Here is a 27984-nt window from a genome sequence, read left to right as displayed (position 1 = left end):
TTTAACACAATAGAATATGACGAAGAAAGCTTGATCTCAACACATCAAGAAAAGACTAGAATATATTTTTAGAACAGAAAATACCCTATTAAATGCTCTAGGAATCATTCATCTGAAATACACAAGAGTATAGGTAAGGCAGGCACCTTTTATTTTTAATTTTTTTTAGTTAAAACAAACTGTACCTATTTTAAAACCAATACCAGCATAATTTCTAGTGCAATCTTGCCATAAGATATATTGATGAGCATTCATTTTATGTTCAACTGCATTTTTTAAAACCTAGAAATACAATTGCGAATAAAACCATCTAGTCTCAGTAACAGCATCAGAAGTTTACTATAAAAAAAGAGTAAAAGGTAGATTGTACCTTTGTCTTTATTTTCTGGCCAAACCCTTTACTAGTAGTTGTTTCAGACAACTGCATTCATCTATATTCTATAGTGTTTCCACCCTCTGTAAAATGTTCTCTCTTCATTATTATCTTTTACTGCTTCAGGAAAAAGATGAAAATAGCTTGCACCCAGAAAAAGAGCAAATTTTGAATCCAGAGCTGTGAGAGAACTTCGCATAGTATTTTAGTTCTGTTGCTATAGATATGTACATTCATTTAAAGAGTACAGAGATATCTGTGTTCACACTATAACAATATGGAATATAAACATGGTATTTGCTTAAATATGCAACTTTATTAACGAAAAACAGCTAGACCTTTGGTGCTTTACATATTATAATGTTAAAGTAATTCAAAGCAAAACCACTGCAATGATAAAAAAAATTCTAAACATAAACGGCAACTGAAACCAGCTTGTTGCAGTTCTGACAAAAGGCAAAAATGCTTAATGCAACAGTATAGCTTCAAGTTCTACTAGGTATATAAATAGCTGCAAAACAATGTAACTTTTTATGAAAAAATAGAATCCTATATACTAAACATATTTGCAAAGGTACTTAATATTTGCTTGAGTGGTTCTTCAAGTTATTAGGATTACCCACTTGACTGAAGTGGAGAATTTTCTAATTTAGGTAGATCTAGGAAGCAAGAAGCATACTGTTGATTCCCTGCATGTTTACTCAGAAGTAAGTTCCACTCTCTTCAATGCAATTTTCTCTCAAGTAAGCATAGGATTGCAGAATTATTTTAACTAATAACATAGATAGCAAGGATTTATGGTCTAACTCTATGAACACTACTAGGAAGGAAGGACTGTAGCCAGTTAATTATTCTGTAAGTCACATACCTACAGCCTAAGTGCACCTTAAGACACAGACAAGTCCCCACTTCAAATTATTCTATTTCCAAGTGCTACATATGAAACATTACTTTTATATAAAATAAAATGGTATTATGAGAGCATTGCTAAACTTTTAATGTCCTAATCTAAAGTATTTGCACATGTATTATCTGCACATTATTTTAATGCTTTTGGTTTGTGATTTTGTGCTGATGCACCAAATATTTGTTAATGCACCAATAACTGAACCAAATGTTGCAGAATGTTTTAATACAATTTTCGACGAATGTGCCTTAAGAACTGTGCCGCAGTCTAAGCACAGCCTTACAGCATGAAAAATACATTCTTTTGCTGAACATTCATACCCTGTTTGAGAAAAGTAGGTACTTTGGCTTTATACATTTTGTGCCTAAAACATGAAAATATTCTTTTACAACTTGTTGGGTTTTTCTGCTTCCTCCCCCCTCACTGCTTAATTTATTACACGTTATAAATCACAGACACCAATCATCTAAGCAGCAGTGGATTTCAAACATACAGCTTTCAGGGAACTTTTTTCTGCTGCTGTGGGACCTATTCATGCTGGAATTATGTTCTGGGTTGCGCGCATGAGACTATGTGGTAGCTGTTGCACTGCATCAAATGAGTGTGTGCATTACAGCAAACAACACGCTCTCACAACTCTAGTTTTCAGGGGGCAGAGATCGGCCATTATACTGAAGCAGCACAGATGGGAGTGCAAGGATTCCCTGGAACACACAGGTTTAAAACCACTATTCTAAGGCATCAACTCCCATAACTCAGAACCAATTATATATATGTGTGTGTTACAAATAACATTCTCTTGCCTCTTACTGATTACATTTATCTTAAGCTGCTGTGTATGAAGTGCCAGTGGTAATGTGGGGGGAAACATGCATTTTCTTATTTTTACGTAACTTTTCCATCACTTCTTGCAGGTTGCAGGGTGGGGAGCAGAGAGAACCACAGTCCTAGAATGCTCAAAACATTGTCCTTTTCCTTTTACAGCTGGTCTCTAGCAAGCTGCCAGCTGGCTAAGCCGAACGATTACACTTTACTATAATATATACTATAATATACTATAATATAATATATATTGTGCAGAGACTTTTTTTAATAGCACATTTCCTGCTCTCTCTTTAGTGCATAAATATAGTTTTATTTAATCATTCTTACAATGTACTATAAGAAATTTGATAGTTTTGTTCTTAAAGGCTTTGGCATAACTTAGTGTGATTTGTCTAGTTTGCTACAGAATAATGGCTACGGCAAAGACATTGACGATGCAGTTCATAGTTCGGTTTTCCCATCGGACTGTGCAGGTACCTAGAGTGGATTTAAGAAGAGAAAGTGGTCAAGTTCTATATTCATTCTTAAGAGGACAACCGAATAACCCGAACTCATTTACAAAAGATAATCCCTAGAGGCTGTCAGACATTGCTTTTGGTGACAGATCTGGGCCACAACCCTAAACATGCTTACAAAGAAGTAGATCTCTGTGAACTCTGCAGAACATACTTCTGGATAATCATTTTCATGCTCTTCGTCCCAACGCTTGCACAATAATGCATCTTAGGAGTCAGAAACTCAGAAAAATCCTTCATAGATGGTCACTGGGGTTAAATAGAATTAAATCACACTACAGCATGGGTTCAGTTTGTCAACAGGACTTTGATAGTGGGCATGTGATCTAGTCCAAGTTGCCATTCCTGTAGTTGACTAAGACCCTACAGCACTTTGAAAATCAAACTTTTTGCCAATGATAATGAACAGGGCTGCTCTTATAAGGCCACAGGCAGCCCCCGGATTCTCTCCAGCTACTTCTTCTGCAAAAAATAAAAGCCCCTGGGTGATCAACTCAGGCACAATGACGTGTTTTTCCTTTGTGCTGGTGGCTACTGCTACCCCAGGCATAAAGCTATGGCCAGCTCAGTGCACTAAAACTGTATGCATCATTGCTAGGGTTCTTTTTACATTTTGTTGCATTTTTTGCTAAGCTGCCTTGAATGTGATTTTTCTTAGAAAGTAAGGACAACGCCAGTGCTGGTGCACATTTCAGCATTTTCCTGCCAGTACTCAGCATAGTAGAAAATGAATACAGTGGTACCTCGGGTTACAGACACTTCAGGTTACATACGCTGCTAACCCAGAAATAGTACCTCGGGTTAAGAACTTTGCTTCAGGATGAGAACAGAAATCGTGCTCCGGCGGCAGGGCGGCAGCAGGAGGCCCCATTAGCTAAAGTGGTGCTTCAGGTTAAGAACAGTTTCAGGTTAAGAACGGACCTCCAGAACAAATTAAGTACTTAACCCGAGGTACCACTGTACAAGTCTGTAGTGTAATATATTTAATCAAGTAACTTACTGAGCACAAAACAAAAAGAATATAAAGTTACAACAATATGAACATTCTTTCTTCGTTACAGCTTCGAGTCATATCGGTCACTGAAGTACTGGCATATATGATTACTTGGTGATTTTTTTTTTTTAACCTTGTTAAGCTTAGTTCTTCTCTTTCAATTGTATAACTATGAATTTGGAACAGTCATGCTGAGGAGTGAAGTCTGCCAGGGCTGTTCAGCGCTTTGAACGAAGTCTGCCCTCATGAACTAGCACCACCTATCCAGGAGACTAGTCTCTTATCTTTCATGATGCCTGGCAGTAAGACGGATTTGATCCAGAGAGTGAATGAAGTTCAAATACTACTCAAACTTAGGCATCAATAACGATTCCGTGTCAGATTTAAACTCATCTAAAGAAACAGTCCTTGGCCTTCTGCCAAAGCATTTTTTCCATGCAACCAAAAGCGATTGGTCAGCCCTTTTCATTTTGGCCTGGCCTTATCAGCAGGTTTATATCTCTTTCTCATTTGGGGACCTGGGTAAAGAGAGTGGGTAACATATAGTTTGGGTGAAATGATCCTAATTTCAGGAAGTACCTATTATATACCTATTATATCCTGGGGGCTATATGTGGGCTGCCAATTCAAACCGCCTTTCAACTGCAGCATAATGTTTCACAACAATAAGCGAAAAGTTATTTTTTTCATGAAGTAGTTTGCTTCAATTCTGCAGGCAGGCACTTACCATCAGTTGTGGTATCCCAAAAACATGAGCTTGCTGTATGCAGACCAGCTCCACACTTCTGCATCACTGCACAGGTAACTGAAGACAGAACAAAATCCCATGTTTATCAATAAAGTAGATTAATCAATCAGACTTCACTAGTCCTTTATACAACTGAAAGGACTAAGTGGTGGTTAAAGTATGAATTAAAATCCCCTGCCTTTTTCCAAAAACAAATTCTGTTGAATTATAATATTTAAGTTGCCACTATGCTGCAAAAGCGTGATCCTTTTTCCTTAAATTTCCTTTATTTAAGAAAGCAGTGAGACATATTCCTCCTCAAAATGGTGGGCTGCTTCCTGAACAGCCCTGATATTCTAGGCTTATGAAGTCTGTTGAAAATGCCTGGCTAATTTTCTGATGCAGATAATCAACAGCAGATGACCAATAAATGCCACGGGAATCTGAAAATAGAGCCCTCGCCAACCCGCCGCTTCCCATATTATTATAGTAAAATGCATAATAAATTGGAGCAAAACCGCCTTCAATGCTCTCACGAAGGTGGGTGAAGTGCAGCACATAGAACCTTATATGCCTCATTCTACTAACAAGGTATATAGGAACGCGGGTGGCACTGTGGTCTAAACCACTGAGCCTAGGGCTTGCCGATCAGAATGTCGGCGGTTTGAATCCCCATGACGGGGTGAGCTCCCGTTGCTTGGCCCCAGCTCCTGCCAACCTAGCAGTTTGAAAGCACGTCAAAGTGCAAGTAAATAAACAGGTACCGCTCTGGTGGGAAGGTAAACAGCATTTCTGTGCGCTGCTCTGGTTTCGCCAGAAGCAGCTTAGTCATGCTGGCCACATGACCCGGAATAACTGTCTGCGGACAAACGTCGGCTCCCTCGGCCAGTAAAGCAAGATGAGCACCACAACCCCAGGGTTGTCTGTGACTGGAATTAACTGTCAGGGGTCCTTTACTTTACCTTTACTAACAAAAGTAGGCCTGAAATAATTTTCTCCCCATTAATTGTAAAATTAATATTAACTGCATATATGCACAGAATCTTACCAATGTACTTGTACGTCTTCCCCAGTTTTACCAGTTGTGTTAAAGATTGTTCTACTATAGCTGCAGTCCACTGATTGACATTGTCGTGATTGTAATCTGCCTTGCCCAGAACACCTTCTATGCACTAAAAAGGAATAAAAATCTGATTAAATACAAGTATTAAAAATAGATAGTAGTATAAACATATATACTTTTAGGCCAGCCCCACTTTGTTATGTAAAAGAACTCAAATGTCAGAAAGAGATTCTCATTTGCCTCTTTTCCTAGGCTAGAGCTCCTAAATGGAGGCACATAAATCAGTAACTGAACTGTTTATACCATTCCCATCTCAGTGTTAAGAGTCATGTAACAAACATGCAGAATCCAGAAGAGCATTTTAATAATCTGAATTTCTTTCCCAACAGGACTAAAATATCCTGCTGAGCTGGATATATTATTGTAAATGGTACAATTCTGAGTTGCTGCAGCATTGAAATTCAGACAGGGTGGTCCTATCGCCTCAGTATCCTCAGCAGCTTCTCTGCCGGGGCTAACCGTGGGCCACAATCAAATAACAGTCAACATAACAACAGCTAGAGAAATAAATCCAGTTGACTTCAAAGACAGTTAAACAGTTCACCTGCACAGGACTGCCATCTCAGTCACCATTACAAATTGTGTTCTACGGGGGGGGGGGCGGGCGTGTAGCAGAATTCAACAGAACACATACAGAACACTTAGCGCTACTTAACATTACAGTGGAGTGTTATAAAGGCAGTATCTATAATTGTATTTTCATGAATCAAAAGGGTTCCTTCCATTCATGGAATGATTCCATTACAACAGAGGCTTCCCTCTAGCACAAGTAGGGGAAGTGATTTCCCCCTTATATCCCTTGCAGGCTCTACTGCCACCTCCCAGTGTTCCACAATGTCCACACTCCCTGGAGCAGATTGTCAGAGGACTGCGGGGGGGGGGTGTGAATTAGCAAAAATCACCTTCCTCTTCTGTTAGCAAGAGAGTATGATCAAAGCCATTGGTCTTGCTATTAGAATGTACAAAATTTTAAACATCCAATATTGAAAATGTAGTATAAAGAGTTTGGATCTTGATAGTGCAATCCTATGCATGTCTATTCAGAAAAATGCCCCATTGAATTCAATTAGCTATATTCCCAATAGACGTCCATATGACTGCAGCTCAAGGGTGCAATATTAAACACAGCAAGGGAGCATGCCCCACTAAATTTAGTGGGACTTAGTTTTGAACAGGCAAGACAGGTTGTCTGGTGCAAGTCTTTTAGGGATATACCCATTATTCCTGGAAACAGAAAACTGCAAAAATTCATTTTGTCACCAAAACACATAAATACTGTACTGTATACTAAAATGTGCAACTTACATCTTTAATAATACTGTGCGCTTCTTCACCATTGAAGGTCATCTGTAATAATAGAAGAGATTTATTTAGTTAAATTATTATTTTTATCACCCTTCATAAAATTTAATTCTAGAGCTGCTTACGCATTTTAGAATACAAAATATAAAATAAAATTGCAGCTGCCACACAGGTTTTGGAAGAAATAATGAACCAAGACAGAATTTATTTATTCAAAAAGTCCACAAAACTCTCCAAAACAAGGTCCATATATTCATAATCTTCATTTATTCTGGCGATATCACCAGCTCATGAATTTGATGCACACGGCAGCTGCATAAATGCCAAGTTCTTATATCTTACTGAAAACTACGTGTGTTATTAAAATATCACAATCACCAGAGTCCCAAATGGATTTTACAATCACACTGTTTCTGGCTGTGTCCTGAAATTCATGCATCAGCATCTAAGGTCTATGTCAAAGCTAATGTATCACCTTATCCTAGTGAGCAGTATCCTCTATTACACAAGACTGACACAGGATAAAACAAAACTACATCCTAAATCAGGGGTCAGCAACCTTTTTCAGCCGTGGGCTGGTCCACCGTCCCTCAGACCATGTGGTGGGCCGGACTATATTTTTTTTTGGGGGGGGGGGGGAGAAATGAACAAATTCCTATGCCCCACAAATAACCCAGAGATGCATTTTAAATAAAAGCACACATTCTACTCATGTAAAAACACGTTGATTCCCGGGCCGTCCACAGGCCGGATTGAGAAGGCGACTGGACCGGATCCGGCCCCCGGGCCTTAGGTTGCCTACCCCTGTCCTAAATGCTTTGACATAACAGTCAGACCCTCCAAAGGTTGTAGTCCGCATAGTTCTACTTAGGGTAGACCCACTGAAATTAAATAGGCTTAAACACAGGTCTGTTCTGATTATGATTGGCAATGGATACAACCCCAAGTTAAAAAAAAATAAATACCAGGCTAAGCATGTCACAGAATCAAGGGATAACAACAAAGGGAAGGGTCTGCAGGAGAGGGGAAGTGGGAAAAGAGAAGAGGGATTGTGTGTCTGAATGCTGCCACATTAAAAAGATTCCCTGGATGCACACACAAAAACTCATCATACCAGGGAGAGCGCTACCCTTTCTCTTTTACACCATCCTTCTCTACCTGAATGAGGTTTTGTCTTCTCCTTTTTCAATTGTGTGCAGAGGGAGGCAGGCATTCAAACACGGGATTCTTGTCTGACGTGCTCCTCTTCCCACCCCCTCCTCCATCCTCCCTTGGCCTTAACCTTGGAATCCACTGCACTTCCAAATTGAGCTTCAAAGCAAAGGGAGGCTCTTTTCACTACCCTATTTTGTTACCATCATCACCACCGTCTGCCATTATTCTGCAGTGGCCTCAAGTGGCAGCGGGGGCGTGCGAGTGCGCGCAACCCTCCTCGTCCACGTGAGGACCGGCGTCGCAATGACAGCATTCTTGGGCGGACTAAGCCTCCCCCGCCTACGATCCCACAAGCGGCGCTTGCGATTGGCTGGGTGGAGACGTACACAAAATAAATAAACATTTAAAAAAAAAAAAAAAAAAAAAAAAACCTTGAGCCAGGTGACATTTTTATGCAGACCAGGCCCACCCACGTCGGAGCGAGACTGAAAAGCGCAAGCCCGGCCTGTTAAGAAGTCATGGTTGTTGTTATTGGGTTTTTTTGCGCCACTCTCCTCCCGTCCTCCACGCACACGCTTTAAAGCGGGTGGCAGGAACGGGAGGCGCCTCCGCCCCCGCGTGTCTGGAGTGGAGGGTCCCTAACCTAATTATTCCTCCGCCCAAGTAGAAGCGCGCGCCACGGCCAAGCGCGAGATCCTTTCCTGCGCTGCGCCGAGGAAAAACCAGGTCACTGCTGCCCGCCGGGGCGACAGGGCGCTTGGGCTGGGGCGAGGAGGGCGCCCCGCTCCCGCTGACCGGGGGAGGAGGGGGAAGTCCGTACTACCTCGTCGTTATGGGGGTGAAACTCTTCCATGGCCCCAGGAGCTGCCGCGGCGCGTCCCAATTCCCGGCAGTGGCGGAGGCGGCCCCGGTCCTCGCCCTGCGCTGCAGCTCCACCTTCCCTAAGCCGGAGGTGCGCAGAGAATGGCGCCACCCCCTCCTCCTCCGCCAGCTCCCTCTGCCGTCTGAAGGGAGCACTGGAGGCGCCCTCGAAGATGCCGCGGCCTCGCGCACACGCGCGCCTGTAGCTGGAGCGGCGCTGCCGACACAAGCAAGCCTTTTTCGCAGCGTCCGCACGACGTCGAAGCAGCAGCCCCCAGTTTCCCCCTCTTTACCATGGAAAATCCGATTATTTAAGGTGCCAGCTATCCGTTTGTGACATATTCCCCCCGTCTGGAAACAACATTTGATTCTTAGCAGGGTCGAGGCTCATTCTTGAAATCTGTCTTCGATACCAGGGCTGAGTGCTGGAGTATTTGTGAAGAAAAACGTCTCCTGCCACTTTCAGGCTCAATGCGGCTTTTAAGGGCATACACGTGTACGTACATACACATACATAGACTGCCGACAAAACGTTTTGGGGCAAAGGGCATAGCCTTTAGGTGGACTTCAGCCCCAACACTTTATAGCAGGGGTGTCATAGTTGCCATATATTGCCTGTGATGTTGCTGTTAGCTGCTCTGAACCTGGTTTGCCACGGAAAAGTGACAAAGAAAAAAAGAAATGAAGGTGGAGATTTGGTCCATAACTGAGGTCTGTCCCACCCATATGACCCTTTCAGGGGCAAAGGAGCAACTTAAAATGGAAATACACTTGCCTGACTTCCATTCCCTGCTCTTTTAGGCCCCAGGCTACAGGGATGCAAGTGGAAGTGCACTTAATTCCAATCAGACTAATTCCTAGTCTCTGCTGCGATGTTTCTTGGGGGCGTATGGGCCTCTGCTCCTGCAGTTTGGAGGGCTTGCAGGAGGCAAGGGTTGTTCTGTGATGTCCCAGTATTTTTCCTTGCAGCCCAATCATACTTCTGAACAGGGAAGAAGTAGGGTGTTTCCATTTAAAGCTATGGGTTTTTGAATATATGATGGGAAGGAATTACTGCAGGCTTCCCTGCAAAAATATTCTTAGTGTTTTGTATTAACTCACCCAGGGCCAAAATTTCTCCCAAGATGCCCCAATTACGAGAGTCAAAGATCATTTTTATTTCATTTATTAATTACTTCCCATGAAACATCCCAAAGTGATTAAACATAAAACATAAAAAATAGGGGAAATGACAACAACAACAAATACAAATACAAAAAACAATTTCAAATCCAATACAAATACCATAAAGATTGGAATAAGTTTGCATTGGCTTCCAGTGGGCAGAACCACCTTTAATCTTTCTTTCTTTCTTTCTTTGCTAAAGTGGCTTGAATCAACAAGTACTGAACCATGCACAGGGCCGGAATGCACAGGATTGAGTCATGTGTAAAGTCAATTAAAATGACTTCTTGTGTTGATATGAAAATGGTTGTAAGAATCTCTCCTTGGTGATTGCAAAGGATCAATGATCTTTCATAAAAACCACTGCTAATTCTTTATCATTAGTGTTCATTTTACAATGGTGGCAAAAATCAGCTCCAGAGGTGTAGTGGTAAAAATAGCCATGATACTTTGCCTAGATATCTCTGTGCTTGGTGCTCCCCATCACACAGAGAAAGCAAAGCCCTTAATTGCAAATGCTAAGCTACCCTAAGACAACAAAAGACTTCCCAGCATCTAATAATTGTTCAACACAGATGCAATACAGAGGTTGTATTGTGAATAGTATTCTGAAACAACAGTGTTCACACCAGAAAAACTCTTAAGGCAATTAAGCAGCCTAGCAACATCCTTCAACATCAAAAATTGTCAAAGGGGCTTGGCAAAACTTAATAGTGTTTTAAACAAAGCCATATTTTCTTAGTTAGCAATTTTTTGTTGGTGTAAGGAAAACAACAAGTATAAAATGAGAATTCCTGGATACCAAGATCCAAGTTTGGGGCAAATACTCTTTCATGAGAGAACCCAAGCAGATATTTTAAATCACAAAATATGCAGCATGGAAACAAAACATAGAAATATAGGCTGTTAGGCTTAAAATATGTGCCCTTTAAAGTGAGTTCCAAAGTTTCCCTCTTCCCCTAGCATAGAAAAGACCACATGTTTGGCAAGGAAAAATCATTTAGTTACAATTTATCCAAAGATCAGATTCATGTGCTTTTCCATACAGCATTTGGAAAAAGTTTCAGAAACAGTAAAACCTGGCTTAGTTATAGTGGTGAAAGCTCCTACATTATTGTTATAGGTCACTCAAGAATGGTTGACGAGAGGCATACGGTTGAGCTGGAGTAACCAACTCAAACCTATTTATATGCTGAGCTTCTCAGGTAGACTGGGAGAAAACAATAGGCCTGATTACCTAGTTCAGGCTTCCTCAACCTCGGCCCTCCAGATGTTTTTGGCCTACAATTCCCATGATCCCTAGCTAGCAGGACCAGTGGTCAAAACATCTGGAGGGCCAAGGTGAGGACCTAGTTCTTCCCAAGGTGAGGGGAAGTGGACACAGCTAAGCCTGGCAGGACAACTTACTCTATGGTATTAACTCCTTCATGCATTAATTAGACTTAAGCATGTTGGTTATACGAGATATCTCACATTTTCTCAGGTCTTCATTATCACCTCTGTTGCGATCAGATATAGAGCCACTTGTTTGTGAGAAAAGACCACTTGGCAAAGTATGCAGGCTATGAAGAAACAGGGCAACAATCAACAACAATTGTATTTAGGGACACAACAGTTTCTAAGAACATAAGAGCCCTGCTACATCAGACCAAAGGCTCATCTAGTCCAACATCATGGTCAACCAGAGGCCCATGTTAATGGAAACCCCCCAACAGAACATGAACACTTTCTCCTCTAGGGTTCCCTAGCATTATTAAGAGGCATACAGTCTCCAATAACTAGTAGCCACTGAGGGGTAATACCTCTGGTGGGGAACATGTTGTGCCCCTTCTGGAGTAGTTTGCCCAGCTTTGGTCCCTACCCTGCACTCGGTTCTCACCTGTGGCTCCTACAAGCTGTCAGCATTTGACAGCAGCCACACCCTGGGAAATGGCTTCGACTGGCCAGCAAAACCAGGTGAGGGTGACCAATGGATCAAACCCTCGGTGAGTAGGGGAATTTTCCTGCATGCGAAGACAGGCTCTGCCAGATTGAGCAGATGAGACCAGTAGTGGGTCCAATGGTCAAGAAGCTTTCTGCACATGTAGAGGGAAGTGAGGGGCAGATGGGGCTCATCAATCTGGGAGGGTGGTCCTTCATGGAGAAGGAAAACGCTGATCCTAAACTCCCACTACCTTGCAGGACATCTTTGGGATTGTTGTTTAGTCGTTTAGTCGTGTCCGACTCTTTGTCACCCTATAGACCAGAGCACGCCGGGCACTCCTGTCTTCCACTGCCTCCCGCAGTTTGGTCAAACTCATGCTGGTAGCTTCAAGAACACTGTCCAACCATCTCGTCCTCCGTCGTCCCCTTCTCCTTGTGCCCTCAATCTTTCCCAACATCAGGGTCTTTTCCAGGGAGTCTTCTCTTCTCATGAGGTGACCAAAGTATTGGAGCCTCAGCTTCACGATCTGTCCTTCCAGTGAGCACTCAGGGCTGATTTCCTTAAGAATGGATAGGTTTGGTCTTCTTGCAGTCCATGGGACTCTCAAGAATCTCCCCCAGCACCATAATTCAAAAGCATCAATAAGAAAAGGCTAAGGAGTAAACCCTACACAAATCTGGAGTGGAGTTGCTAAGAAGGTTGGGTAGTGACTTTTAGGGCTCCTTCTAGCGACTCCTGCAGTAAAGCTGGTGCCAAACCTATTGCTCTGCTTTCTCTTGCACCACATCAGCGAGGCTGGTGTGTGTGTGTGTGTGTGTGTGTGTGTGTGTGTGTGTGTTGTCGTCTGGTGGACAGCCCAGAAGCTCCATACAGACTGCCCAGGCTTGCATCCCATTGCAACAGTTTGACTTCACCCCCAGAGGCGCACTCCATTGACTCTCGAGACAGACGATAACAACAACAGCTGAGAGCCGCTTTCTCCATGAATTCACCTAAATCCTTACTAACCATTATTTATTTCATTTACTAATTAAATTTCTACACCGCCTTTCCTCCGAGAATCGCAGGGCGGTTTACGACATAAAAGCACAAAACTTGCAGTTTTGCACGTCACTCTGCGTGTGTAACGCAGGTGCCAAACTTTGCCCTCCTCCTTTACAGCCAGCACTGAAGCCATCGAAACCACCACTCCCTCCCCCGCCCTTGTTCTTTCCTACTGAGACTTTCTTAGCCGAGCCTCCCCATATCCTTGCGCGCCCCTCCGAGGTCTTGCAAGCGCGCAAGGGGCTCGCCCTTCTTTCGGAATGTCTTCTGCCCGCACACTGCCTACTGCCGCGGCGCTTCCCGAGCCTCGCCAGCAGAGGGCGCCTGAGGGGCGGCAGCCGGCGTCCGCGGGCAGCTGTGCGCCAGCCCGGGCAGGGGTCTCGCTTCTCTGCACCGAGCCTCGGCGGCGGCAGCAACATCAACAGAGAGCCGCCCGCTGCGCTCGAGCTGGGAGGCGTCCCCAGGGCCCGGCTGCGCTCGCGGGGGCGGGAGGCTGGCGGCGGGGATGCTCCTCCTCGTGCAGGAGCTCAGCACCAGCAGCGGCCGGGCGGGAAGCCGCAGCAGTCTCGCTTGGGACCCGCGACCAGGCGGCACGAAGAGGGAGAAGCGAGGACTTGACCCGGAGGGTAAGCTCGCCTCCTCCTGAGCGTCGGTTTCCCGCCAAGGAGCTGCTGCCGCGGCCGGTCAGTGTCCGGCTGGCCCCTTTAGCAGCCTCGACGTGGGGGGGGGGGGGAGCGCCCGCGGGGGAGGCAGCTGCACCCCCCCCTTCGGTTTCTCCTCTCTCCGGGGTCGAGTAAGGGGGAGAGACCTGGCCTTCCCCCCCCCTCGCGCTTCCATGGTAGAGTCCGCGTGCTTCGAAGGCGAGCGCGGAAAAGGCTGGTTGCGCCAATCCCGCGCGGAGCGAAGAGGCGGGAGGAGCCGAGAAGAAGTCGGTGGACTTCGCTCCCCGGCTCCGAAAAGAAGCGGAGTTTTACTTCAGGCGTTTGCGGTTCGCTTTTTGAGACGGGAGGGAGAGAGATGCTCTTAGGATTCTGGCAAGTGCTGGGATTTTGAGGGTGGTTTTATTTATTTGTTTGGAAACGAGCGAAGGACGGGTCCCGAAGAAAGGCGCTCGTGTTGTTGCTCAGAAATAATTTCGCCTCAGGTTAGTGTTCCCGGGAGTTCGTGCCGGGTTCACCTGCTCGAGACGTGTGCAGCTGCGCGTCTGCTGCCAGTCTACCTGCGGGGCAATTTCGGTCCGGGTTGTGCTGGGTGGATGGAAGCGCCAGGGGAGAGAAAGCCTTGCAGGCAGAAAGTCCCAGGTGCAATCGATTCCTGTTTTCCCCCCCCTCCAGGTGTGGCTGGGGGTTGGGGAAGACTCATGCCTGCAACTCTGAAGAGCTGGTGCTAGTTAGAGTAGGATAATACTGAATAAGGCAGCTTTCCTATATTGGGGTATGTGTGTGGAGCAGGTGATCCTTCCCTTTTGTCTAATTGAGCTGTTTTCCTTTTTAAAAAATAAGCATTTATTATTATTAAAAATATTTTATACTAGCAATTACATTAAAGCAAAATGCAATGTAACATACAGTATGCAGAGAAATAGGGTTGCATTTGTTAAATTGTCTACTGAAAATCCTAGACAAAACTCAAGAGACAAGTTATATACAGTACCAGTTTTCAGGTTCATGAAAAGGCTCTTTGTATATATGACCTTGAAGGAGTCTACAAATAAGGTTTGGGATGGTAACCAAGGGTTAGTTTCCACTAAGCCAGCTGCGATGTCCAGTCCACACCATGGCAGTGCAAGAACATCAGTTGAATTTACCAATGTAAGTATTGTCTGATGAAGAGGAGTCATATAACTCAGGATTTATGTAGGCTCTTTAAAAAAAAATCTGAGATTAATTCTGCAAGTTTTAATAGGGTTTCCATATTTTTATGGCTGCCTCATCAACTCAGGATATTAAACATTGCTGTTTTGTGATACAACCACAAAATGTGGGAGAAGTTCAAAATTTAGCCAGTAAGGTTTTTGGTTCAAGAAAATACATTACAAAAATTAAGAGAATGACAAGTTTTTCAAGGTGCCACAGGATAATCCCCAGAAAAAAATGGCTATTCTCCCTTAATTTGTATAATACAGTGATACCTCAGGTTACAGACGCTTCAGGTTACAGACTCCGCTAACCCAGAAATAGTACCTCGGCTTAAGAACTTTGCTTCAGGGTGAGAACAGCAGCAGGAGGCCCCATTAGCTAAAGTGGTACCTCAGGTTAAGAACAGTTTTGGGTTAAGAACGGACCTCCAGAACGAATTAAGTTCTTAACCCGAGGTACCACTGTAACTGTTTATAGGCCAGGAACCAAAACAGTATTTCAGGTGTGCCTAGGGTTCTTGGTATGTCTTGTACAATTTTAGCTTTCACTGTTACTCCCCACCCCCCATATCATATCCAAATTTGTGGAACTCTCCTCTAGTTCAAAAGAGATTTGCTGCACAGCACCGGCGTGTGTGGAAGGGAGGGATCATGTCCAAACCTTTCTTGGCTCTTGTATCTATTCATGTGGTGGTTGTTAGATCTATGATAGAACTATTTAGTTCAGCTGTTCCTGTGGCAGAGTCATTAGGAAAGCACCATGTAATTTCACTTGCAGATCAAGGTAGTGATTTGAACAGGGATTTGGGAGGAACAATTAAACTGAGTATGCATTACTGCCTACTTGTCCACTCTCATGTGCTCCCACCGCTGGTGTATGAAGCTGAGTACACATTATTTTAGACACAATCCATCTGTATCCCTTAGCTTTTTGAGAAGGGCTCTTTTGATGTGCTTCCCCTCAAACCAGTGGAAGCTGTAGTTAAACTGATGTGTGTACATTTCAGGCTGACATTGACCCATGCACAAATAAACTAGAATTCACCGTGGAGAAACAAATTGGACATGGTATGAAGATACCCCTGTCTCCTCTATGGTGTGTACAGCAGTGTTTAAAAAGCAACTTGAAACCCGGTGGGGGACCTCACTGAGTTTCAAGTCATAGACTTAGTTGAAAGGAAATTACAGTAACAGTCAAATTCTGTGCATCCTGACTAGAAAGTGTCCCTCTATAATCAGTGGGGCTTACTGCTATGTCAGTGTTACAGCCTAAACTGCAACCTAAATTGCAGTGTTGCAGACAGAATTGCAGCCTAAAGCATATTATTTCTGTGGGTTCAAAAACTGACATGTATTCCTGTGAGTAACTTGCTCAGTTTTTCCCCCTCATTGTAGAGTAGGTGGGGTTCTAACTGAATGGATATTGGTTTTTGGTGTTGGCTTTTTGTGGTCTTCTGTTGTGAAACAGTGTTAAGTTCTCATTACCTTACCTATTTTAATTCCTGATTTCATGCAGATGAAGATCCAAGGTTAGATTTGGGCCCTGTATTTGCAAGCCTGGATGAGCTATCGCTGGCAGAGGAAAAGGAGTGCGGGGGGAGTGCACTGCCCCCAGTAGTGTGATCCTGGTGGGGTTCCATTGCAGCTACTTCCCCCACCCACACTGGGTGCCATGCCCCCACAGGCGGTGTGCCATGCCCCCAGGATGCACGTATGCCCCTGTGGGCGGCGCACCATGCTCCCACCTGCTCTCCCCCCCCCCCCCAGTGCCAGAGCATGAAGCTTCACCACTGTGAGCTATCATTTGGAGTGACAATAGTGAGGAAACATATTGGCTGTAATTGGGAGTCAAGGCTTTTCCCTATGGCTAGACACTTAAGCTTCAGTTAGACAAAGTATTTAGATCCTGAATAAGCGTGTTCCATCAGAAGTAGCAATAATGTACCTTTCAGGCATATACCCTCTGCTTTTGTCTAGCAAAATGCCCACCATTATAATGGCTGGAATGTATGAGAGAGTAGAGGGAAGTCTTCTACTGTAACACAGAGAGGGAGCAGGAAAATATTGCAGTGTCCTCTGTAGGCTGAGGTGGAGTTTGTTCAGTGCACCTTTGTTGTATCCCCTCTTCAGAATTTCTGTTAATGAGTGACACACATGCTAGAACTTCATTTTCATGTAGCACTCAGCCAAATCGTGGCTTAATACCAAGGACCAAATGTGCAAATATCCTGTTGAGGATATTGTGGCCACCTAGCTCCTTCTGTGGCTATTTTGCTACTGTGCTGGACTAAGCCATGGTTTGATTTAGCCTGTTATCTGAACCTGGACCTGTGGTCTAATTCTCAGGCAAACCACCTTGGTTAGCTCACAAGCCCAGGTTCAAGCAACACACTGACTCGTGACTTACCACAGTAGAGCAGCGGAATGACTGCAGGAGGAGCAAAGTGGCTGTGAGCTATCTGGGAACCTGCACATTCGCTAATTTGTGCTAAGTTATAGTTTGCCTTAGTATGACATGTGAACCTGTGTCAGCAGTAGAAATCAGGGTTTGCTCTCATAGCAGTGGTCTGAAGGGCAACACCTTCTATTTCCCTATTGGGATGAATAACAAGCACTTGTTTACATGGGAGAGATAAAGGACTGCACTTGGGATTAACATTCAGATGGCTGCTCAGCCTGACCCATGCCTCTAATCTCAGTCATCAAGATTCAGACCTGCTACTTCAGCATAGCTCCTCTTAGTTCTGTTTCTTGAGGCGCTTCTAGAATGTCACTGTTCTGAGGTGGGATTCAGTCACATACCGGCAAATTCAGGTTGCACAATTATAGTTGTTTGGGAAGTCTTGAGCAGAAAACTCATGTCACTCAGAGGACTTTTTATGATAAAGTGAGGTGAAAGTGTACTGGAAAGTGAGAGAAATAACACCTGTTTTGACATAACACCATCTAACCTCCCCACAAACAAATCAGAACAAGCTCTCTTTAAACTGCTGTTGTCTAACCTCCCTAACAAATCAAGATGAATAAACAGGTTTTCTGGAAGCACCCTTGATTTTACTAAAATGTTATCTATGTGTAATATAGTTTTAGACAGAAAACATCTCGTCTCCTATTCGTTAGCATTCTTAAACTAATCCCAGACAGATCATTCTTCTGACTGGGATTAGTTTAAGAATGTTAACCCTTCATGCCTGGCTGCTTCCAGACTACTTTGGATTCAGTATATGTAGCCAAAATGTATCCATTTATAGTACCTGCATAATAAAGAGCATTCTTTACCCTTTCAGTACATTGCTGCAATATGGAATAAAAATGCAACTTTTGCAATAAATTGTACATCGGGAGTTGGCAAGTGTTTCCTGAAATTGCTTAAGCAAGTTTTTAAACTCATGGTTTTGGAAGAAGGCAGGAAGAAGGTAGATAACTGAAAAGTAGTTTATTTACAAAGCATGTCTTAAAAAATATATCTGCAGCAATGTCCATTCCTGCTTGAAATGTCTTGAACAGAGGAGTCAGAGAACTGCAGTCCACAGAGTGATGTAAGCAAGAGAGTATGAGTCATGGTGTCTGAAAAGGAAGCCGATAAACCTCTTCATCGGTGGACACTGAACAAATTCAAAGCTTGTATAAGCAAGGCGGAGGTCTGATTAAGTTTCACTTGATGACGACAGATCTGACTCTGGTCTTCAGCACACAGTATATCTAGGATGACATTCACAAAGTTTACTAAGGAATTAAACTTGTAGTGCAAAAGAAAGGAAGAGAGCAAAGGAAAAGAGCTGCAACCTAAACCCATATTGGATTTTACAGCAGTTATGGGGGGGAAATGCAGAACGTTACAAATATTTTTCTAGTAGAGTTCAAGAGTCAGAAGCTTTTTGAAAAAGGATGATAATCAAGTAAGGAATTCAGGAGTATACAGGCTGGTTTCTAGTCTAGATGGATTCTACATTCTTTTTTTTTTTAATTTAATTTTTATTAGTTTCAAATTCATTATGCAACAGCAAACATTAAAGCAACAAAAAAGACAAACAAAACACAAGAAAACAACAAAAAAGAAGAAAAACATTACATAACATAAAACACCAACAAGTTAAACTTACAATAACTAAATAACTAAATCACACAACAATAGTTGACTTCCCTTCAACTTGGTTTTGGAATATGTTACAAAAGGTTTCCTATCTGCAGTTTCGTTTTCTTAAAACTTTGCGTCGCAAGCGTTATATCGAGCCTACTGTGATTTTAAGATTTTTTACATCTGTTTCAATATATGTCATAAATTTATTCCATTCATTATTAAACTTTGTACCTTTTTGGTTTCTTATTTTCTGTGTCATTTTTGCCAATTCTATATAGTCAAATAATTTTGATTGCCACTCATTTATAGTTGGGATTTTTGATGTCTTCCAGTTTTGTGCTATTAGTGTTCTAGCAGCCACTATTGCATATTGGAAAAATGTTTGGTCTTCCTTTTTAATTTCTTCTCCAATTATCCCCAGAAGGAAGGCCTCGGGTTTTTTTGTGAAGGTATATTTAAATATTCATTGTAAATAGATTCCCAAAACTTTCTAATTACTTCACAAGACCACCACATGTGGTAAAAATTGCCTTCTTTAATCTTGCATTTCCAGCATAATTTGTCTCCGGTTTTATACATTTTTTCTAATTTTACCGGCGTGATGTACCACCTGTACATCATTTTATTCATGTTCTCTCTAAGTGTTGTACATGCCGAAAATTTCATACCTTTATTCCAAAGTTTCTTCCACTTATCAAACTCTATGTTGTATCCAAAGTCTATCGCCCATTTCACCATAACTTCTTTTATTTCTTCATCTTTAGTGTCCCATTTAAGCAACTGGCTGTACATTTTTGATAGGAGTTTTGATTTGTTTTCTAATATTTCTACCTGGAATCTGGATTTTTTTTCGTTCATCCCATTCTTTTTATCTTCAGTCCACATAGCATTGATTTGATGAAATTGGATCCAGCCTGTCAATTTATTTTTTATCTCCTCATCTTCCATCCATTTTCTGTTTTTACTAGCAAATCTTCATAAGTCCATCTTTCTCCTTCAGTATTTATTTTTTTTATTGTTAAGATGTCGATAGGTGATAACCACAAAGGGATATTTCTTTCCAATAATTTTTTGTTTCTCTCCCATACTTCCAGCAGTGGCCCTCTAATAATATGATTAGAGAATCCTTTGTGGACCTTTTCCTTATTGCGCCATAAATAAGCGTGCCAACCAAATCTTATGTTGAAGCCTTCTAAATCTAATAGATCTGTGTTTTTGATAACAATCCAGTCTTTAACCCAGCAAAGGCACGAGGCTTCATAATACAACTTCAAATTTGGAACCGCAAATCCTCCCCTATCTCTTTGATCTGTGAGTAATTTGAATCTAATTCTTGGCCTTTTCCCTTGCCAAATACATTTCGAGAGTACTTTCTGCCAATCTTTAAATACTGAGGTTCCCCTGATTATCGGTATATTTTGAAATAAGAACAGCAACTTCGGTAATAAACTCATCTTAATTGCCGCCATTCTTCCCGACCAAGAGAGTTTTATTCTATTCCAGGTATCCAGGTCCTTCCTTATTTCTTTCCATGTGTTTGTGTAGTTGTCTTCCATTAAATTTATATTCTTCATCGTTAGCCAAATTCCGAGGTATTTTACTTTTTTAGTTACTTTGATCCCAGTCTGTATTTCAAGATGGTTTTTTACCTCTTCTATCATATTTTTAGTCATCATTTTAGTTTTTGTTCTATTTAGTTTAAAGCCGGATAACTTTCCGTATTCTTCTAGCAAATCTAACACTTTACCGACGCTTTTTGGGGGGTTTTCCAGCGACAACATAAGATCATCGGCATATGCTTTCAATTTATATTCTTTCACTCCAATTTTTATTCCGCGTATCTCTGAAGTTTTCCTTATCTTATTTGTAATTATTTCTAACACCATAATAAACAAAAGAGGTGACAGAGGGCACCCCTGTCTTGTACCCTTCGAAATTTCAAAGGATTCTGTTAAGTTATTATTAATAATTAGTTTAGCACTTTGTTGTGAATAAATTGCTTTTATTCCTTCCAGGAATGTGCCCTCTATCCCTGCCATTTCCAAACATTTTATTAGAAAATGCCAGGAGACATTGTCAAAAGCCTTTTCGGCGTCAATGAATATTAATACCGCGGGGATCTCATTCTTGCATTCTAAGTATTCAATAAGATTTATTATATGTCTTATGTTGTCTTTTATTTGCCTGTTAGGTAAGAAACTGGCTTGATCATTATGAATGAATTTGACTAAGCACTTTTTAAGTCGACTCGCCATTACATAGATGGATTCTACATTCTGCTGTGGGTGAGGGTGAGTGTGGTTACTCAATATGCACTTGAAAACCCTTCCCTTAATTAGGTTGTCCACTCCTCTTCGTCCCTGCAGGTGTCCCAGGTGGTGATTGTGATCTTGATATACACCACTCACAATGTCATTGGACAGGTGTGGTGTCCATCCCACCACCCATTGTTAGGTAACACAAAATCAGTCTGCTATGAGCTCTTGTTTTTGGAATGAAACTTCCGGGGTGGCGCCATTGACTTCCGGGGTGGCGCCATCGGCAATGGCGGACTCCCTCTGAACTGGAGGGACAAGCTCCGCGTGAAACGGGTCTTCTCCGCTACGGCGAAGCAGGGACCCCTTTAAAAATCACAGGCGGATGAAGCCTGTGACCATGGGACTCAGCGGGCACCTTTAGCGCCCCCCCAACTCGCAAAGGAACCCACTAACGGGCTCCAAAGTGAAGAGGGGGAAGTGGCGCGGTGCTGTGAGTCAACTGCTATTTCCGTGGAGCGAAGCCGCATAGCCGTTGCCGGAGAGCGCTGCCTTTTTCCTGGGACAATTTGGACTCTAAAATAAGCACCTGTGAGTACTTAAGCTTTGAGCAACTGGACCTTAAATAAGGACTTGCAAGCAGAAAGGAATTGGATTTAAAAATTTATTTCAATTTGGTACTGAACGGGAAGGTCTAAACAGGAAGTCAGCCTTCCGTTCTTTTGTAGACAGAATAAAGCAAAGACAACGTAAACTAGAGCTCAGAAAATCTCCTTTAAAGGATTGGATTTCACCATTTAAAATTGTGGAACCCCCCTTCGATAGCAGGAGAAGAAGGGGGATCTTTTTTCGGACTGTTTAAAGTGAGTTTAAAGTAAAGTAACTTTCCACCGTCCTGATCCTGGAGCGGGGTGTCAGGACTGACGTTTGAAGCTCATTGACCAGAGACAAACGTTTTTGACAGATAGCTAAAAGAAGAGAAACATAGTGATTCCACTGTTTCCCTTCGCATTTTAAAGGAACAAATATTGACAAAATATCTTAAAAAGGAAAACTTTGTTGCAAGAACAAATAGAAGCTTTCCCCCTAGAGGGAGATTGTGAAACTGTAACCAATTCCAGGGAGCCGGCAGCTGTTACAGATTACAATCGTGGGAATAGACATTTGACCTTGCAGGACAATGTATTCAGAAGCTCTGTTGTGTGCTTTCTATAAAACAAATGCCCTACTGGAACAGTTACATGAGAAGATGAATTTGATGGCGACTTCGACTAGAAATTTTGAACAGGCAGTGGGAAATTTTGAACAGACAGTGGGAAAATATGTGGAGCCCACCCAGGAATTAAATCAGGAGCGTGTCCTGACAGAACAGGCCCAACAGGAATATGAGCTTTCGGACTTGACAAATGAACTTGGAAAAAGCCAGATTTGGAAAGAAAAAGTTTGGTTTGGCTTGGAAATGGGGGGCTGGATTGACCCCCCTATGCTGGGATGTTTGGACTTTTCAAATCTGGCAATGGGCCGTGAGATGTTTGGGATTGTGGGGGCTCTTAATTTTGGAGGGTTTTTGAAACATGTTTTTAAATACCACATGGAATTTAGTGTTGAATATGGAAAAGGGGCTGATTTGTCGAGAAGGGTCAAAAATATTGCCAAGCTGGAGTTACCACAAGTAGGAGACAAGGGAAAATACAGTTACAAATATGAAGAAGAGCTGCGAAAGGGACATGGAAGAGACTTGAGGGCCTCGGATATAAGGTTGCCAGGTTAATGAGCTAGATCGATGGGATAATAAGGACTGACAAAACCCGGGACCAGGAGGAAGGGACGCTGGATGAAGATTGGATCTGTTTGTATTTCTTTTTTTTACTATTAGGACTGTTTTATAAAATTGATGAATGTTAGAAAAATGTTGGAATGAAATTACTTGGCTCTAGCAAAAATGTTTAAAGAATTAGGCAAGAATATAATGGTTATGAGAAGTGGGTAAAAATAAGATTTAAGTTTTAAGTTTTTAGGTTTTTTATAAGATAAGATGAAAATAGAATGAAATTACTTGGCTCTAGCAAAAATGTTTAAAGAATTATGAAAGAATATTATGGTTATGAGAAGTTGGTAAGGATAAGATTTAAGCTTTAAGTTTCAAGGTTTTTATTTTATAGAAAGATAAAATTAAAACAGTTTAAGGTAGTGTAATGACAGAATATTATGAAATATGGAAAGGATTTGCTGGGATAATTAATAACTAGGATACAAAGAAAGGGAGGAGGAGGAGGTCAAAGAAAGAAGGTAATGACAGTTGAGGATTTGAGAATAATGAATTTGTTTTTAAATGTTTTTAAATGTTTGTGGTGTATTTTTGTTTTTTTTCTGTTTTTTTTTCTTCCTTATTTTGAATTTGTATTTGTATTGTTGGAAGTGGTTTGTTTTTCCCTTTTTCTACTTTGTTAACCATTTTTATTTTGTATTTTCTTCTTTTTCTATTTTTATTTTGTAACATTTTGAAAATCTCAATAAATATCTTTTTAAAAAAAATGAAACCAGTTTCTGAGGAAGTGCTTTCAGCAATAGAAACATGCAATAGAAAACAATTAATTTCCGACGATTCTAGGCTAAAATGTTGTGTGTATGTAGCCCAAGGCTGCATGTACGTCATACATTTAAAACATATTTCCCCCAAAGTGGCAGTGAAACTGTAGTTTACTACCACTTATAGAGCAACAATCCCTACCAGCCTTAACAAATTACAGTTTCAAGGTTTCTTTTGAGGGAGGGACAATGGCTTTAAATGTATGGTGTGTACACAGCCTCACAAGGGTGGAGAACAGAAAGGTAAATAGGGAAATGCTCACTTTCAGTTACATTTCTTCTAATACATATTGCTCCTCAGTAGTCTTAGCTTTCATGAGAATTCTGTGGAAAGAGCTGGGAGAGCTGCAATTTAGGGAGTGATGTCAGCAGAGAGCGTGAGTCATCAGTTTTGATTTAGGAGGAAGGTTACATTTATTGGAACTTAAGAAGATGCCTAATGCAGAGTCAGGCCACTGATAATAGAATCATAGATTTGCAGAGTTGGAAGGGACCACAAGGCTCATCTAGTCCATCTCCCTGCAATGCAGAAATTGTTTTGCTCAATGTGGGGCTTGAACCCACAACCCTGAGATTGTACACTGGGCAGCAGTGGTTCTTCAGGATTGCAGGAATTGGGTATTTTCAGCCCTACCTGGAGTTGCTGAGGATTGAACCTGGGACTTAATGCATGCAAAGCAGATGCTCTCCTATTGAGCTTCTCATTGTTGGTTTCTGGAGAAATTGAGAGCTGGTGCAAGCAAGGTGCCGTTATCACAGTACTGAGTTTCACTTAACGATGGTAGACTTGACCTGATTGTGGCTCTTCTAGTAGTTTTCTTTTTCACATCGCACATTATAGTTTGTAAAGTGAAAATGCAAAGAACAGGTGCAGTCAGGATCATTTGGACCTTTGGTAATGCGCGCTCTCTCTCTCTCTCTGTGAATATATATATGGGATTGGGTGTGTTTAACCTTCTTACCACCTGACATTTCTCTGCTTCAACTCACCTCAAGCTGCTGTGGAACTCTTGTACTCAGTAGTGTTCAACATATACTTAATATCAGTTACTGAAATCGGTGCTGAGATGGTTCCTGTCCTTAGGTTTACAATCTAAAAGGGCATGACACATGAGAAAAATACGAATGGGAAGGAGGAGGGAAAATTTTTAAATTACAGTTGTTGTTGTTGTTGTTGTTATTATAATACAGTTATATAGTTCTGTCTATGAAGATTCTGGATGTCTTAGAGGGCATCAACTTCCCACTGATGTCACTAGTGGTTCTGACTGCCTTGCCCTTGATGGAGAGCAGTTCCTCTCCAGAAGCATTTTTTCGCCCCACCCCAATCAGATCTGGCAGGAGAGCTGGCAACAGTGTCCAAGCCAGAAGGACAGGGCTGCTCCTGCCACACACAGTTCTTTCCTCAGACAAAATTTGTGACCAAGTCCAAAATTACAGCTCTGTAGAAGATCTTTAGTTTTTAACCAATATGGGATTGGCTTTTCAGGATCTGGGACATCATTCTCATGGATGAAATTTATGTGGGAAGTTCAAAGCTTCACAGATAGTATGTCCTCTGAAGTTTATTTCAAGCATTGGTTTCTGGTTCATAATTGGTTTCTGCTATTTATTTGGAATAGCATTCTGGTGTTGCTAAGAAACTAATTTACTCATAAATATTCATTTGTGACAAAGTATTCGGGCAAATTACCAGACATTTGGTAATTTTTTTATTGGAAAATACCCATTTCCTAGGAGAATCCTTGCCATAGTCTCATGGTTGGTGATCACAGCTGGGCACAGTAACTTTATCTGTTAAATTGCCTTATCTGATAGTGGGCCTTTTCTATACATGGATAGTTTTAACACTGCCAGTTCACTGAATGCCTCTAATTTAGGAACTGACCAGAATGGTGACAAATGCAGCAATTATTAATTTTGGGAGGAGGCAGATTAGAATAGATTGGCCATAGCATCTAGTCATGCCCTGAAGCACTATGCCAGAGGACTGATTTCAGCAAAAGTTTCATGGTCAGATTATTATACTGTGTGTGAAAAGCATAGAGGCTCTGTTAGAAAAGGGAGAGCTTATATAGACCTGCTGGGTATAACGTTTTACAGAATTGGGTTTTGTACATATATCTATTACTAGCCCATGTTCAAAAGGGAATAAACTACCAACATTAGCATGTTTGAGGACTCTGATTTTGATGGGTATTAGAAGACTTATTAAACTACAGATCAAATACCCAGAAACGTCAGCTGGAAGATCGTTCTATTTGAAAAGTTGTCCATCTGTCATCCAGATTTTTGTGCAGTTTTACCACTAGCACTTGCAGTGTGACAGAACTCTTCATTCTGACACAATTCAGTAAGCTGGAGACAAGCCTCATTATTACTCTTTAAAAATAATAAACTTACTGAGACCTGGCAATTCGCCAGTGAGGAGCAGCGGTTCCGAAAAAGCATTACTGAGGGAAGAGAGCTTGATTTTTCTACAGCTCATTGGCTAGTCTGGAGAACTTAGCCATGACCCTGGGTTGGGCCAATGTGCTAAGTCAAAACCTGGCCTGGCTTGGCAAAGTATAGCAGCAAAAGGACTGGAGAGCCGCAAATTGGCATGTGAAGTCCAGGTTATTATCTCTTGAAAACTCCATACTGAAATTAGATGCAATATTAGATTCTTGATCCTAAAACTACTGTTCCTTTCTAAGTAAAAAGAGATTCGGAAACTCTTCTTTATATTAGCAAATGGTAACAGGGTCCCTGTCTTATGATAAGCCCCAATCTTCTGAAAATTTGTGATAATTTCTTGGCAGGGTAGGGTAGGTGTTGCTCAGCCCTTTCCCACAGTGGGCAAGATGTTCTCCGCAGTCCCTGCAGGGACTTAGTTCTGGTGCCAAATGTTTACTTTGTTATATGAGATTTCTTCCTAATTTGAACTCAAGATGCCTCCGTAAATATGACCTCTACGTGAGGCAAACAGTGCAGATCTGTTCAGCTTTGCAAGTTCCTCTTGGTTGGTGCAGAATTGGAATCTTGTAAAGCTGTTAGACAAGTATATATAACTAACTAACTAACTAACAGCAGGGCCGACTCAATACATTTTGCTGCCTAAGGACAAGATGGCATCTCCCATTCCATATAAAGCAACTGACTGAACTGGCATTGCATCTTACTCAATACTAGGTTCTTGCTGTTTTTAAACAGATCTTCCAACTGCACAAATTCCCATCAGATACTCCACACTAAAATAAAAAAGTGGACTGAACACAAAGCCTTATTTGCTCCTTGCACCCTGTTTTAGTGGGCGCTTCATATCTACTATACAGTGACAATTCATTTATGAATCTTCCTTAGTTCAGTAACAACAGGCACAAAAAGCCCCAAGGGTACTTTAAAGGTACTTACAAAGATGAGACAAAGCATTACCCACCTGAAGGTGAAGGTGAAGAAGAGGAGGTTCCAGCCATTTTATTTTAAGCATGAAAACAGAGAACATTCTACACACACACAGACACACACATATACATATACACAAACACATTTCCCCCCAACTCTATGTTTTGTGTCTACCTGCGCACGCACACCCACCCACCCATCCCCCTACACCCCTTCTTCAACACTGGTGACAGGATAGTGCCCTCTACCACACCTGAATTTAGGGGGTCTAGGACAGACAGCAGAGCATACATGGGCCTGTTATCTAGCAAGAACAGATACACCTTAGGAGAGTGAGTGAGGGAGAGTTGCAGCTCCTGCCCTCCAACACCTGTTGCCTGATGCAGTTTCTATACTTTGCCTAACAGTAGAGAATAACATTTTCCAGGCAATGTACAGTAATGTTGTGTAGTAGGATGTGTTGATAAAGTTCTATTGATTGTAATGAAACCAGATAGTATCTGTAAGTGGAATTATCCTTTCTACCACCATTTATTTAACATTTCTTTGTCATAGAAAATTAGTGCAACAAAATTATTTGCATCACAGTGTGGTTCACTGCTAAGGCCCTGTTTGCATCTTTTGAGTAGGTTATTTCAGAGCTATAACATGTCTGAAATTGCAAAGCATAGCCCAAATGTAGCCCTTGTACTTCGCCCTTTGAAGTTCAGGTTTTCTCATCTAAAGGAGTGCAGCTGATTTTTGTCATGTTTCCTAAACCTGATTTCTGCCATTTGGTATTGAAAAGGAAATTGAACAGATGTGTAGCTTAATTTCTTCTTATTAATAGCCTAATCTCAAAAATTGAAACAATTTATATAAAAAGCTTTTTCTAAAGGCCGTATTGAGCATGTAGACTGTGCT

At 41.9% G+C, this 27984-nt stretch overlaps 2 protein-coding genes across 5 annotated transcripts in view; one reads left to right on the top strand and one right to left on the bottom strand.

Annotated features, from left to right (window-relative positions):
- Positions 1 to 128: 128 nt before the first annotated feature.
- DYNLT3 (dynein light chain Tctex-type 3) lies at positions 129 to 8917 on the bottom strand. 2 transcript variants are annotated; one of them, XM_081004354.1, is made up of 5 exons: positions 8745 to 8917; positions 6770 to 6811; positions 5390 to 5513; positions 4342 to 4419; positions 129 to 2582 (listed from the first exon to the last, which is right to left on the bottom strand). In XM_081004354.1, exons 1-5 carry the CDS (start codon positions 8772 to 8774, stop codon positions 2506 to 2508), a joined length of 351 nt encoding a protein of 116 aa, XP_080860480.1. In that variant the 5' UTR covers positions 8775 to 8917; the 3' UTR covers positions 129 to 2505. The 2 variants fall into 2 exon arrangements, with proteins under 2 accessions (XP_080860480.1, XP_080860481.1); XM_081004355.1 differs by lacking the exon at positions 8745 to 8917 and adding an exon at positions 7925 to 8087.
- Positions 8918 to 13317: 4400 nt separating this feature from the next.
- Positions 13318 to 27984, top strand: part of SYTL5 (synaptotagmin like 5) — a 75390-nt gene continuing 60723 nt past the window's right edge. For 2 of the 3 annotated variants that reach the window (XM_081004374.1, XM_081004370.1), the window contains exon 1: positions 13318 to 13540. The gene's annotated coding sequence lies outside the window, so the exon portion shown is untranslated. Of the gene's footprint in view, positions 13541 to 13826; positions 14059 to 27984 lie in introns of those variants that run through there. The other variant, XM_081004372.1, reaches the window with a different exon arrangement.

Source organism: Podarcis pityusensis (assembly GCF_964106645.2).
Source record: "Podarcis pityusensis genome assembly, chromosome: 4".
NCBI lineage: Eukaryota > Metazoa > Chordata > Lepidosauria > Squamata > Lacertidae > Podarcis > Podarcis pityusensis.
The sequence above is the reverse complement of the archived record's forward strand: the minus strand, read 5'-3'. Positions and strand labels throughout refer to the sequence as shown.